This window comes from Neoarius graeffei, chromosome 10, assembly GCF_027579695.1.
Source record: "Neoarius graeffei isolate fNeoGra1 chromosome 10, fNeoGra1.pri, whole genome shotgun sequence".
Taxonomy (NCBI): Eukaryota; Metazoa; Chordata; class Actinopteri; order Siluriformes; family Ariidae; genus Neoarius; species Neoarius graeffei.
The window spans coordinates 17,625,872-17,640,700 of record NC_083578.1 but is presented as its reverse complement, the minus strand read 5'-3'; the positions used below and the strand labels follow the sequence as shown (position 1 = coordinate 17,640,700).

General features: G+C 45.0%; 1 protein-coding gene across 3 annotated transcripts in view; it reads right to left on the bottom strand.

The window, feature by feature from the left end:
* golm1 (golgi membrane protein 1) overlaps positions 1-14,829 on the bottom strand; it is a 34,433-nt gene that overhangs the window by 7,490 nt on the left and 12,114 nt on the right. For 2 of the 3 annotated variants that reach the window (XM_060931397.1, XM_060931396.1), the window contains 5 exons: positions 9,445-9,630; positions 5,899-5,953; positions 5,695-5,797; positions 5,496-5,616; positions 84-255 (listed from right to left, as the gene is read on the bottom strand). In XM_060931397.1, coding sequence (XP_060787380.1) covers positions 84-255; positions 5,496-5,616; positions 5,695-5,797; positions 5,899-5,953; positions 9,445-9,630 — 637 coding nt within the window. The remainder of the gene's footprint in view (positions 1-83; positions 256-5,495; positions 5,617-5,694; positions 5,798-5,898; positions 5,954-9,444; positions 9,631-14,829) is intronic. The other variant, XM_060931399.1, reaches the window with a different exon arrangement.

The window sequence follows — 14,829 nt, the reverse complement described above, 5'->3', positions numbered from 1 at the left end:
TGGATTATTATTTTTTTCCTCTTTAAATATACAAATATTCTAAATACTCTAATGCTAATGTTTATTCTGCTAAAGCTGCAAACCTTTATCTTGTGGTAACTCATTGGTTTCACGGTGGTCGTCGGTTTTGGGCTTTGTTCCTGGAGCTGCTTCTGTCTTCGGAGGTCCTCCAGCGCTTTTCGTCATGTCGTTTCCAGGGAGCACTTCTGACACGAGTTTAGACATGACTATTTTCTGAGTGGAGTCAATGACAGGCTACAGATGAGACAGACGAGAGAGAATCAAGACACATTGTTCACACTGGGAAACTCAATGAGTGATAAAGTGTATTATTAATACATGTTGCAATGGGTGAAAAATCTTCTCTCTGGCTAGATCTAGCTACGAGGGTACTTCAAAAAAGTTTTCGGACTCACCTGGAAACAAGGGGCGTAACTCCCATTTTGGGACATAACTATGCTAGAAAGCTTCATCTCCATGGATTAAAGTTTTCCGTCGCTACGACGGATTTCCGTCAACTGGGAGCGCTAAAGGTCAATAATGAGACTGATGCAGATCCAAGGAAGAAAGGGGGGGTAGGCCCATAGGTCTGACACCGATGTGATTTAGAACTTCACCAAGCTGCTGTGATTGCCTGTTGTTGAACCCTTTCTTGTGCCATGTTTGAGTATATGTAAAGGAATAAGTTGTTGCGCTAGATAGGCGTAAATAAATAAATAAATAAATAAATAAAGCCTCCGCTACTGTCTAGTCCCGGGGAGGCTCGGCGTAGGCAGCGAGCCGTGGTGCTCGGCTTGAGTTTCGTTTCTATCGGCGGCTCCAGCCCGACTTTGGACGCTCGTAACCTGGCCAGGGGAGGTCCCAGTCTCTCCAAACTTGGCAGCTAGCGACCTCTCCCCAACGAACCAGTGCTGCCAGGGCGGGCCAGCCCCGCACCTCGGGACGCGATTCACCCCGAGGCGAGCCGCGGCGTTCCGCATCAGTTTCCTTTTAACGGCGGCTCCACTGATGAAACAATCTGGCTGTCCTACTACTAGGCAACTACTTGCCTACTACTAATACTAGGCCTATTGTAGTAATAATAATAATAATAATAATAATAATATTTGCCTATTGAAAGGCAAATCAGGTGAAAAATCTAAACAGCCCTGTTGAAGCTGCAGCAAGACCTATGCTATTAAGCCTTTTGTAGGTTAAACAGGCTTCGGCAGACAACGTTCTGGAAAGGCTGTATTTTTCTTTGGTTTGATTAGCCTACGATTTAATCTTTAAACATTATGGTTTCAGCAGTTCGCTTAAACATTGGAGGCTGCAGAGTCGGGCTGCAAGATTTCCCGACACTTGTTTAAGATGCCAAACTTCATAGTAAGGAGAAAATAATTCCACAGTATTTAGTGCCTCGTCAGTCTCAAAAATTAATAGTGAAGGACCAACGCGAATTAAGTCCCCAAAAAACATCTCGTAGGCCTATATTTTACATTTTCAAAAAAGTCCGGAATTGGATATTGGTCAGTGGAGTGTAATGAAGTGTCTCATTCACTAAGCACAAAAGGTCAGAAAACAGTGGAGAAAACAGCTATTGCTTAAATAGGCTACTAATGGTTTACATTAGTAATTTAATATATGTGACAAATAAATTAACTGATTAAATAGATAAAGAAGCGAATACTCCGAAGCTCAAAATTCAGGAAAGTGGCTCCGGTGTCGCAAGTGCACAAGAACAGTTATTTGAAAGTTAACCTAATGAATTTGTGCGTGCGCGTGCGATTTCATGAAGAACCGGGACAATTGGCATTCGGTGAAAGATTCACACCTATGACATATTATATTCGCGCGCGCCCTCTCGCCCACTGTTGCTTCGTTTTCCCGATTTACACGCGTGTCTGAAGATGGAGTTTTCAGAAATCTCCACTCTGCCCAGAGTTTGTGAAAGTAGCTCTTTTCAGTGTCTGAAACCTCCGTATAGGTGTGAATGAGAGGTGCAACCGAATAAATAAATATGCATCTTTTTTATCCGGCTACATGTAGGCTATCACTGCGCAAAGCCTCTAATGTTGAAATGGTAGTAATATTTGTTAAAATAATAATAGGCTAATTTCCACATTAATTGGTAAAATGGCACAAGGGATGTGATGGGGGGATGGCTGTTTTATAAGGGGGATGCCTCCCCCCACATCCCCCCTCAACTCGAGTACTGCGTATAAGGCCATATTTCACCGGACATAGGCCCTTCGATTTCCATCACTAGAGCGCGTCAAATTACTTTCGGTTTTGCCAGCATGGACGCGCTTCTTTTAAATGAAGGCACAGATGTGTCAGACATCGACAAAACGGTAAAGAATAAGTGGAAATGGGCTTGGCGAAATGAAATGGGCGATAATGGCAAGCTCCTGCTGCTGTGCCAAGGAAAAAGAAACAAAAACAGGCATCAGGTGTTGCCAAACTAGAAGCCTTTGGCTTCACTGCGAAGAAGCAGAAAAAGTGAACTTTCACTTTACTTTTCTTGTTTCCTAACTTTATTTCAACAGATTTTATTTTTCTTTCTGTTCCACTCTTTTGAAAGCATGGTTCAAATTCGACTGCACTTGCACTTTTCTCTTGACCACTGTTGTGCATTACTAAAATATTGTTGAAATAAATTTGCACTGAAAACTTGATGTTTCATCATGAATAGCCAGTAATGACAATGGTAAAGTCTTGCCTTAGCTTTAGTCATTGTTAAAATTATGTAAATGTACTATAAGTAGGGGCCTAGGGGCTAATGGACAACACGGTGTTTAAAATTTGACGCATCGCTGACGTGGTAGGGGCCAACGACATGGAGCTTTTTTTTTTGTTCAGTCAGATGATTTTTTTTTTTTGCTTTAATCCATGCATCTCACTGTCCACAAAAACACAAATGAAAGAAGCAAACAAAGAAAAAGGAGAGTAAAGCTTTGAGCTGGTGTGCTGTTTCTCCAGGACAATGCACCCGTCCACACAGCACAGGTGGCAGGGGCAGAAGCAGCCAAATGTGGCTTTGAATTGTTGCCCCATGCACCTTACTCACCCGACCTGGCACCATCTGACTTCTAGCTGTTTCTCAAACTGAAATCCCATTTTCAGGGCGATGATGAAGTCATCCATGCTGTTGAGGAGGATTTGGAGGCTCAAGGTATGACCTTCTAATGTGAAGGACATAGTCAAGCTTGAACATCAGTGGACCAAGCGCACTGAAGTTAAAGGAGACTATGTAGAAAAATAACGCAAGAACAACCTTCCTCCTGTGACGTTTTCTGGGTGAGGCCGAGAACTTTCTGAAGTACCCTCGCAACTTCTTATATACACTATATGAGCACAGTAGATAAATGGTGTAGTAATGGTGTGTCACTTTGTCTTGCACGTTCTGTAAGCCAGGAATTGCTGGATGCAACAAGATAAACCTTAAGACATCTTGTCCTCTTTTTCACTAAGAAAGTTTGAGGGCCAGTGTCTAATCTTGGAACCAGTTCTTCCCGTTTCTTTCGACAGCCAAAGAACCGACTCTTGGCAAGGAAAACTGGTTCCAAAGCAGAGTGCTTCTTCGGTAATGGAATTGCATTCATGGCAAAATGTGGGAATTTTTTTTTTTTTTTTAGCTGCAGTACTGAAGATAATGGTATTAAACAATGCTGTAGTCGAATGACTAACCCTCAAGTCCAAGTCCAGTCTCAAGTTCCCAGTGTTCAAGTCCAAGTCATTAAAAAAAAAAAACTGAATCGAGTCCGAGAACAAGACTCCGACCGCACCATTTGACGGCAGCTGTTTTAGCGCCATTAACATTAGTTTGTTCCTGGACATGGCGTATGAACAGGTGAATGTGCTTCTCTTTGTCAGGGAGTGCGAAGTATTCCGTCAGAGATGGTTGGGAGACGGATGTAAGTGCAGAAGGTGCGTTTATTAATACAAGTGAAGACAGGTAAACAATCCAGAACGGCAGGCAAGATCGTAAAACAGGCAAAATGTCGAGCAAACAGGCTATCGTAGACTCGGTAGAACCAAAGACGAGAAACAGGAAATCAGGGATCAGGAAACCAAACAAGGAACTAAAGCTCGGTAATGTGTCAGCAACGCAACTCAATACTTCGCAAAGTAAGTGTGTTTTTACAGCTTTTATAAAGGCGCGCTGATTGCACCTTAATCCTGTGCAAGCTGTTTACGGCGCGTGTTGTCTGGAGTGCACCCAAGAGTCTCTCTGATACACACGCCAACGCACGCAGGTGTGACACTCTTGCACGAAATTAGTACAAAAATTAAAGTGGATATAAATATCTTATGCCAAATTATTATTGCATGTTACAAGTAACAAAGAAAAAAAAAAAAAAAACAGAGTCCGAATGCAGTTGATGCATGAGTCCGAGTCCGAGTCATCAGTGCTCAAGTCCAAGTCGAGTCACGAGTCGGACTCTAGTGCTACAAGCCTGGTATTAAATAAAAATTTCACACTGTATGAGGTGTCTTTTGACCCTAAAAAAAATAGAAAAACTAGTTGTTTAACTCTGAACGCAAAATCTTTTATGAGGAAAGAAAAGTCAGTAATGGAACTACGTCAGAAAAAACCTGAACTTTCATTTCTTAAAATTCAAACCAAGATTTCTCTGAAGCGACATCATAACTGGGGTGATTATTTTTAAATATGGTTTTCGGTATATTTTGCCTTGGATTCCATACTTTAGCAAGATCACTGAGCTGAAAAGTTAAGGCAATCTTAATAATTTCATAATTTTGGCCTCTGCTGAAGAATTGTCCAGCAACACGAATATTTTGCTGGACAAGAACCAAGAACTGCTTACATTATGGGCAGGGTTGGGATTATCATCACCAGCAAGACCATCTCATCCCATCATCTCTAGCCGCTTTATCCTGTTCTACAGGGTCGCAGGCAAGCTGGAGCCTATCCCAGCTGACTACGGGCGAAAGGTGGGGTACACCCTGGACAAGTCACCAGGTCATCACAGGGCTGACACATAGACACAGACAACCATTCACACTCACATTCACACCTACGGTCAATTTAGAGTCCCCAGTTAACCTAACCTGCATGTCTTTGGACTGTGGGGGAAACCGGAGCACCCGGAGGAAACCCACGCGGACACGGGGAGAACATGCAAACTCCACACAGAAAGGTCCTCGTCGGCCACGGGGCTCAAACCCGGACCTTCTTGCTGTGAGGTGACAGCGCTAACCACTACACCACCGTGCCGCCACCAGCAAGACCAATTGAAACCAATTAAAACTGTGATCACCATTTAAAAAAGAAACACAATACACATATGAGCAGCACAAATTTGTTCGACCAGGCATCCAAGCATGACAATGTAGGCTCACAAATCCAGGAGCAAAACTTGGAAACAGACGATGTAGTCCACCATTGTTGTTGCCATGTACTTGGTACAGAGACGCAACAACGTGGCTCTACAAAAGGTTTGCAAGAAAAAAAAAAAAAGGAAAAAAAATTGAACTGGATGCTGGTTTACCCGATCAACAGATGCTGCTGAACTTCGCTTCCCGTACTTCTTCTGCGTCTCCTGTTTGGCTGCTGCGACCCTTTCATTACACTCTTCCTTCTGGGCTAATATCTGTGTGTTACACTGAGTCCTGCACACACACACACACACCATGATCATCATGATACATGACACTAGAACCTACACAGCACTGTGGCGCCACACTCACATATCGTAGGTGAGTTTCTTATTCAGTGTGTTCATGTTGTTCTCGCACGACTGCAGCTGCTTCTGCACCTTACTGAGGTCCTCGCGCAGACTCTTCATCTGGTCTAGACAGGGAGGGGAGTGCACGGTTGTTTGTTAGGCAAAGGGAACGTCACAGTGGAGGACTGATACAGCAGAGAAAGAGAGCACAATTGCTCACACTTACTTTTCATATCCTGAACATTTCTAGCAGTCAGAGAGATGTTGAGCAGGAGAGTCTCCTACAACAAGAAAATGGATGCTATATTAGGGGGAAAAAAAAAAAAAAAAAACACGAAAGAGAAAAATTATCAACAATGGGGGTGGAGTTGTACAACCAGACGCAAAATCAGGGTTATTGGTGCCACCCCAAATTAGATTATTTCCCGATAAAATCACATCCTGAAGTGTTTTATTACTGCCATCCCATGGCAATAGTTACAATAAATTTCTTACTGATTAAAAAAAAAATTTTCCACCAGCAGAATTAAAAAAAACAAAAAAACCACACAACACACTCGGGAACTACTTGACCATTCTTTGAAGCTTGACCCCTCCCCCATTCCCAGTGAAACACGTTTAAATTTTCAGATGGATTAGTGGTGTCCTGAGGGAACAGGAGCAAAACAGTCAAAATGTTAATCTTCCCCCTATAGTAACTTCTATGGAAAATTTTTGTTACGGCTCCAGTGAGAATCGAAACCGTCAGATTTAAAGTGTTGTCACTGGCTGTAACGTTGCTGGAGGTGATGCAAATGATATAGTGATATTGTGACAGCACTACTTATACTGCCTCAATTTAAAGCGACCAGCGGCACACGGGAACGCTGTATCCACAGGGGATGCGTTCTGAGTTTTAAATTGCCATGTTCCTGATGACATGGGGGCAGCCATGGCCCGAAGGTTAAAGAAGTGGCCTTGAGCCCAAAGGGCTGTCGGTTTAATTCCTGGAACCAGCAGGAAAATGTGAGTTGAGTGAATGAAGAGCACTTTTCCCTCCCTCTATATCATGGCTGAAGTGCCCTTGAACAAGGCATCTAACCCCCAACTGCTCCCCAGGCGCAGTAGCATAGCTGCCCACTGCTCTGGGTATGTGCGCGCGCACATGTGTGTGTGTGTTCACTGCTTCAGATGGGTTAAATGCAGAGGAGGAATTTCGCTGTGCTTGAGTGTACATGTGACAAAGGCTACTTGTTCATATGATTTAACTATCGATGTGTGTCTGTGGTCTTCAGATAAGTTGGATTTCACTGGAAGTAAAGAAGGTGGAAGACGCCATCTCCGGTATTATTCTGTCGTTTATTCTTAGACTTCCGGTGGTAAAAAAAAAATGAAACTCGAATGAAGAGCGCGTTTTAATTGTATGCGTCATGTGTTCTGGAACCTTGTCAATCAAATCAATCAATCAAGGGAAACATATGAAGGATGTCAGCCTTTAAAAACGGCAGTGTGATTTAAGATGGCCACACACAGACGAGGGTGTAAAACTGAAATGGTTCAGCCGAGCCAAATGCATCTGGAGTTTATTTATGGTCTTGACACCAGAAAGTGCAAATCCCTCCGTCCTTAAGGGCATTACTGACTGGCACTGGAGACTCCGAACAAAAACAAACATTACCTAAATGCAGATACGCAGAACCATGGCCTCACGTTCGTTTATAAACGCCTTGAGACCTCAAGAATGGCACAGGAATTATTTTAAGCGCCAACAATAAATCTAATTAAAGTGATTCATATAGGTAGCAGCCTGAGTGAATGACCTTGACGTCCGTAACATCACAGCAGGAAGTCTATCGGTCTCATCGCCATTTCTGCAATACTAAAACACAGAGCTGACTGCAACTCCGATCCTCCATTTTGAGTTAATTTATCGCCATGCCACGTAGATGTGTTACTGGCGGGTGCAGCCTGTATTGAAAAAGGGTGCAGTAGAAAAATACAAGAAAAGGAAAGTATTTATTTTATTTTTTAAAGTAAAGCAAGTTCAGTTGCACCAGTTCTCCCGGAGTGTGAGCCGAGGGCTGTTGGTAAAACCCGGGACGGGACACGACATATCACTCGGTCAGTGTCCTCCCCGCAGTTGTTGCTAAAACCGGTGATGTCTCGTTCCGTCCCGTCCCGGGTTTTAGTAATTGCCTGAGCCGAGCAGTAATGGCGGAGTACTCAGTATGGAGAAAATGGAGAATGAGTGGAGCGGCCGTCTGAACTTTCCGTTGGATATGCTCGCCTCAGCAGCAATATCTCGCCCTTACATGGAAGAAGTGAATGAACGGAGAACTGAAAGTCAGATTGTTTCAAAACAATCGGCCACAAGATCGGCCTTCAAGAAGCGAGAACACAGACGGGTAAGCTCCGACTCTCGTTTGTATCAAAGAAAAAACAACACGTTTACCTGCATTTAGATTAATACATGTAACTTATATTGTGTTTAAGTTAGCAGTATAAGATTATTTAATTTGCTTCAGAATGTGATTGTCTCAGTTCATCTGATTATTTAATTAGCCTTTTACGTTTTATCAGTGAAAACGCATGCATGTACATGTATGTTGCATAAGTTATAACACCTCTCCTGTTTTAATGAGAGTCAACCCACAATCAATGAAGTCAAATCAGTCTTAGTTGAGCAAGTCGGTAACGGTATTTCTTACTTTCACCATAAATTTTTATTTATATGACTTTGGTCTACAGCTGTCACAGGTGTCGGCATTAAAACAGGTTACAGCTGTGACATCACGCACTTGAGGCTGGCTGGCTCAGCGGGGCAGCTCGAACGCCAACTTTGCGGTTGATTTTAACTCTCAAAAATATATTTTTTTTATTCCCATTTATGCAGCTTACAAGAGTCAAGGATGGAGATACTATCCACTCAAATTTATTTAAAAATAAAGGTTCTGCGTATCTGCTTAAAAGGAGAACTGAAGGAAAATTTATCATCAAAATTCTATTTCTCTCATTTTATTAAATATCGGAATGCATTTTTGATCGCCATTTTGTCACTGCTATAGCAAGTTATGAGTGTTTGAAATATGCTCTGTAATATATCAGTCCATATGTCAAAGCAATGGCTGTAAACGAGATCCGCTGAGACCTGTGCAAGACATCGTAGGACGGAAGTAAAATGTACAGCAGAAATCAAAGTGACCAACATCTGCCAACATTGTCAAAAGACGCGCGCGCCCTCTTTCGATTGCTGACGTAATCAAGCCGGAAGTTTTGTTTGTTTTGATAGCAATCAGGAAAGTTTGAAAAAAGTAGGCAGTACTCGTCGTTTAAACTCGTTTTTGTGCAATATTTCGTTTGGAAAACAGTTTTCAAAATGGCGGCACTGACACCTAGCTGACACTTCACGTTTTGAAGTCTCGCACAAGTCTTGTGAAGATCGCGTGGATAAGTGACGCCTGCTGTCGACCAAACGAACTAAATTCAACATGGCTAAAAACCGAATAGGCCGATAAGTATCATATTTAATTGCAATTAGTTGCCAATACGAGTCACGATATAAGGTTACTAAAACCGAAAATGTAATTGAATAACACGTTAAAAAATAAAGCAAGTTTAAAAATGACTTCAGTTCTGCTTTAACATAAAACTTCACCTTATCAAAAACGACATTTTTAAATAATAATCCGTTAATGTGGCACATCGGTCATACAAATCAGTGTGTAACTTGTTACTATGGAAACAATAACACATTAGAATGTGTGCAAGCTCACCTCACCTCACTCTCACGTACATGTACCTTCTCTTGTTGCCACACGTTCTGGGCGCTCTGCTGCCGTCTCTGGTGAGCCCCCTCCAAGAGGGCCAGTTGTTCCGTTTGCCTGCGTACTTGTTCCTCCGCTTGGCTCCGGCCCACCTGCTCCCGTGTCTTCTCGGTCGACACCCGCCGCATGGCTTCCTCCAGCTCCAGCAGCCTAGTCTGAACACACAAACACACCCGATTAGAAAAAAAATCACTTACTGCTTGGTTATGGCAGGGATCATGAGTAATATACACCGATCAGCCATAACATTATGATCACTGACAGGTGAAGTGAAGAACACTGATTATCCCATTATGGTACAATGGCAAGGGTTGGGATATATTAGGCAGCAGTCAGTGTTTGAAGTTGATGCATTGGAAGCAGGAAAAATGGGCAAGTGTAAGGATCTGAGCAACTTTGACAAGGGCCAAATTGTGATGGCTAGATGACTGGGTCTGAGCATCTCCAACATGGCACATCTTGTGGGGTGTTCCTGGTATGCAGTGGTTAGTACCGACCAAAAGTGGTCCAAGGAAGGACAACCGGTGAACCAGCGACAGAATCATGGGTGTCGAAGGCTCACTGATTCGCATGGAGCACAAAAGCTAGCCCATATGCTCCAATCCCACAGGAGAGCTACTGTAGCACAAGCTGCTGAAAAAAGTTAAAAGCTGGCTAAAACACCAAGGTGTCAGCATTAACTTTTTCAGCAGTTTGTGCTACAGTAGCTCAGTGGGATTGGACTATATGGGCTAGCCTTCGTGCCCCATGCAAATCAATGAGCCTTCGACGCCCGTGACCCTGCCGCCAGTTCACCGGTTGTCCTTCCTTGGATCGCTTTTAATTCCAGTCATTTCAGGAATCTCCTTAGTTGTTTTCTCTGCTTGATGCAGGTCAATAATTTGATCCTTCTTAAAAACACAGTAAGATCTTTTTCCACGACCACTCAAGAAATGAGAAACTACTCACCGCATCAGTTAGAGTTGAGAGAATTACTCAAAGCTGAAACGTATTAAAATCACTGCAGTAATTATCCAAAGACTCTTAAGGATTTGCTTATTTAAATCCAAACAGCAATTTTTTAAGCCAGGTAGAGTATTTAGAGATGGCAAAAGTACAACTTTCTCGGATACCAATACTGAAAGCCTGAGTATTGACTGATATGGAAATCCATCTGATAGTTTTTCTTTCAAAAAGTTGTGGTGGTAGCAGGGGCGTGGTCAAGCACGGATTTGTGAATGGAGGGCAGGGCCAGGGAATGTGAGTGGCAAAGTAGTGTTTAGGAATCAGACACAGTCTCAGGGTTTAAGTCGAGGCTGAAAACATATCTGTTCAGTCAAGCCTTTTGTTAATGGTGTTTATGAGGTAAAGGTGTAGATCTGGAGGGTCCTCAGACAGAGTGTTTTGGTAAACTGGGATGTATGGATGCTGTCAGTCCCCACTCGCTTGCTCACTCGAGTTTGTTGACGGTGTAGTGGCTGCTGCTTTATGTCCCGGGGCTCCCTCATGCCTGAGTTACCTTCTGGCTCTCCCCTTTTAGTTATGCTGCCATAGTTAGTTTTGCCGGAGTCCCTGCTTGTACTCAGCGCAAAATGTATACTGTTCCTACTTATTCAGGTGACATTGGGCATACCCAGCAACCTGTGTTTTCTCTCCCCGCCCCCCCACACACACTGTCCCTCCGAGTTACACATCAATCCTAAGCTCGAGATGCTGACCTCTTCTGCACCTCAGACCTGCCTGATCCATCCTGATGCCCTACATCTGGCTGAAGTTTCATCGCATCGCTCCTGTGGAGGACGGCCCCATATGGACAGATGAAAGTCACACTTGGAAGATGCTCTGGACGCTTACAGTAATGCTTTTATGGCTGAGGACTACAGTTGGCTTGCTAACTTTAGGACTGCAGTTGTCATGAACAGTTTTGCACTCAAGTTTCCATCAATGAAGAGTTTATAACATCAACGAAACTGACTTCATGTTAAAACTTATCACGTTGGCTGTTATCACCCAAATAAGGATGGGTTCCCTTTTGAGTCTGGTTCCTCTCGACGTTTCTTCCTCAGGCCGTCTGAGGGAGTTTTTCCTTGCCACCATCGCAACAGGCTTCTCATTGGGGATAGATTAGGGATAAAATTAGCTCGGTGTTTAAAGTCATTAAAATTCTGTAAAGCTGCTTTGCGACAATGTCTACTGTTAAAAGCGCTATAAAAATAAACTTGACAGTGATCACACCTGTTGTCAACTGATGCGTGCGTGTGTCTGTCTGTTTGACAGTGATGGCAGAGCAGTGATAAAGAGGGGGGAGAGCAAAGAGGTGGCTATACACACACACACACACACACACACACACACACACACACAGTGTGTGTATCAGGGCTTTACATTAACTTTTTTGCTCACCGGCCACTGTGGCTAGTGGTTTTCCCGAGTCACTGGCCATTCAGCCTTTTCACTAGCCACAATTTTGTTGCCAGGAAATCGCAGTTTTTTCTTCACCATGATACGTTAAAGTTCGGAAGATCTAGATTTAATTATGAATGGCAGTGTATAATGTATCTCTACAGTAGCACTCAAGTATTCAGTGCTGTTAAGGTAGCTCCCTATATGAAAACATGCAACCAATTCAGACAAAAATATAAACAGAGTATTCTGTTTATTGAACTCAAATTCAAGCCCCTTACAATATGAAATATCGTATAATATGAAAAATAACATTCAGTACAACTGAACTGATTCTAATATTAAAAGTCCAATTCAAAACATTTATCATTGAAAAACATTTGATGTTTTGATATGCAAGTATGATGTGTATTATCAAGTATTATTATGTATATTATGTATTATCTATTAATAGTGTGCGCGTGTGTGTGTGAGAACATGTGTAGAGAGAGAGAGACATTAAATGTCCTCATTACATTCATCATCAGATGAGTCTGAATGGTCCATGAAAAATGGTCTTCGTGACCTAAGGCTTCCAGCAGGCCATAAGTTGACAGCTGGGGTGGGATCAACTTCTTTCCAGTCGCGTGACTGTTTCTAAACAGCAGCTCCATCCTTTCCAGCTCAGCTGACTTCACGACAGCCAGGGACTGAAAGCAATGCTGTCCTGTAGTGAACCAGCCGTCTTCGCCAGTTTTGATGTTATACTACCGATGTGGTCCTTTATAGTTTCGAGTTTAAAATTACTGGTGCCCGTCTTTGCCAGACTTTCTAGTGTCTTCGCAGTACATGGTATTTTCGGTTTTGCTATGAACTAGCTAATCTCACCCAAACTTCCGTTTGTCATTGAACTGTCTTATCTTCCTATTAGCGTCTTGCTCATCTCCATGGCCGCAGCCAGCTCTGAGGCCCCCGCGGTCTGGACCTCGGTCATTTTTAAGAGCTGAAAATACATTTGGACGCTAAATATTCAACTGGATAAAAAAAATATTATCCAGTTGAATTTTATCCCCTCCTAGAACTGCCACCTTATTGTGGTGGAGGGGTTTGTGTGCTTGAATGATCCTAGGAGCTATGCTGCCGGGGGCATTACGCCCCTGTCAGGGTCTCCCAAGGCAGACAGGTCCTAGGTAACAGGCCACACCAAGAGCAGTTCACCAAAACCCTTATGGAGAATCAATCAAGGACTGTGACGTTGCCCGGTATGGCGCAGCCGAGGCCCCACCCTGGAGCTAGGCCCGGGGTTGGGGCTCGTATGCGAGCACTTGGTGGCTGGGCCTTTGCCCATGGGGCCCGGCCGGGCTCAGCCCGAAGAGGTGACGTGGGCCCGACCTCCTGTGGGTTCACCACCCACAGAGGTAGCTGTAGGGGGCTGGTGCAGTGTGGATTGGGCGGCAGTCGAAGGCAGGGGCCTCGACGACCTGATCCCCGGACACAGCGGTTAGCTGTTGGGACATGGAATGTCACTTTGCTGGGGGGGAAAGAGCCTGAGCTTGTGCGGGAGGTTGAGAGGTACAGGCTAGAGATAGACAGGCTCACCTCCACGCACAGCTTGGGCTCTGGAACCCAGCTCCTCGAGAGGGGCTGGACTCTCCACTTCTCTGGAGTCGCCCATGGTGAGCGGTGGCGGGCTGGTGTGGGCTTGCTTATAGCTCCCCAGCTCAGCCACCATGTGTTGGAGTTTACCCCAGTGACGAGAGGGTCGCCTCTCTGCGCCTTCGGATTGGGGAGAGGGCTCTTGCTGTTGTTTGTGCCTATGGGCCAAATAGCAGTGTAGAGTATCTGGCCTTCTTGGAGTCCCTGGGAGAGGTACTGAGAGGTGCTCAGACTGGGGACTCCATTGTGCTACTGGGAGACTTCAATGCTCACGTGGGCGACGACAGTGACACCTGGAGGGGCGTGGTTGGGAGGAACGGCCTCCCCGATCTAAACCCGAGTGGTGTTTTGTTATTGGACTTCTGTGCTAGTCACGGTTTGTCCATAACGAACACCATGTTCGAGCATAGGGGTGTCCATAAGTGCACGTGGCACCAGGACACCTTAGGTTGGAGGTCGATGATGGACTTTGTTGTCGTTTCATCTGATCTCCGGCCCTGTGTCTTGGACGCTCGGGTGAAGAGAGGGGCTGAGCTGTCAACTGATCACCACCTGGTGGTGAGTTGGATCCGCTGGCGGAGGAGGAAGCCGGACAGACCTGGCAGGCCCAAACATATGGTGAAGGTCTGCTGGGAACGTCTGGCCAAGCACTCTGTCAGGGGGGTCTTTAACTCCCACCTCCGGGAGAGCTTTTCCCAGCTTCCGAGGGAGGCGGGGGACATCGAGTCTGAGTGGACTATGTTCTCTACCTCCATTGTGGACGCAGCTGTTCAGAGCTGTGGTCGCAAGGTCTCCGGTGCCTGTCGTGGCAGCAATCCCCGAAGCCAGTGGTGGACACCAGAAGTAAGGGATGCCGTCAAGCTGAAGGAGTCCTACCGGGGCCATGTTGGCCTCCGGGACTCCTGAGGCAGCTGACGGGTATCGGCAGGCCAGGCGTGCCACAGCTCGGGCAGTTGCGGAGGCAAAAACTCGGAACTGGGAGGAGTTCGGGGAGGCCATCGAGAAGGACTAATCGGTCGGCCTCGAAGAAATTCTGGCAAACCGTCTGGCGCCTCAGAAAGGGGAAGCAGTACTCTGCCAACACTGCTTACAGTGCGAGTGGGGAGCTGTTGACCTTGACTGGGGACATTGTCGGGCAGTGGAAGGAATACTTTGAGGATCTCCTCAATCCCACCGTCATGTCTTCCATTGAGGAGACTGAGGCTAATGACTCAGAGGTGGACTCGTCCATTACCCAAGCCCAAGTCACTGAGGTGGTTTGCAAGCTCCTCGGTGGCAAGGCACCAGGGGTGGATGAGATCCACCCTGAGTATCTCAAGTCTCTGGATGTTGTGGGG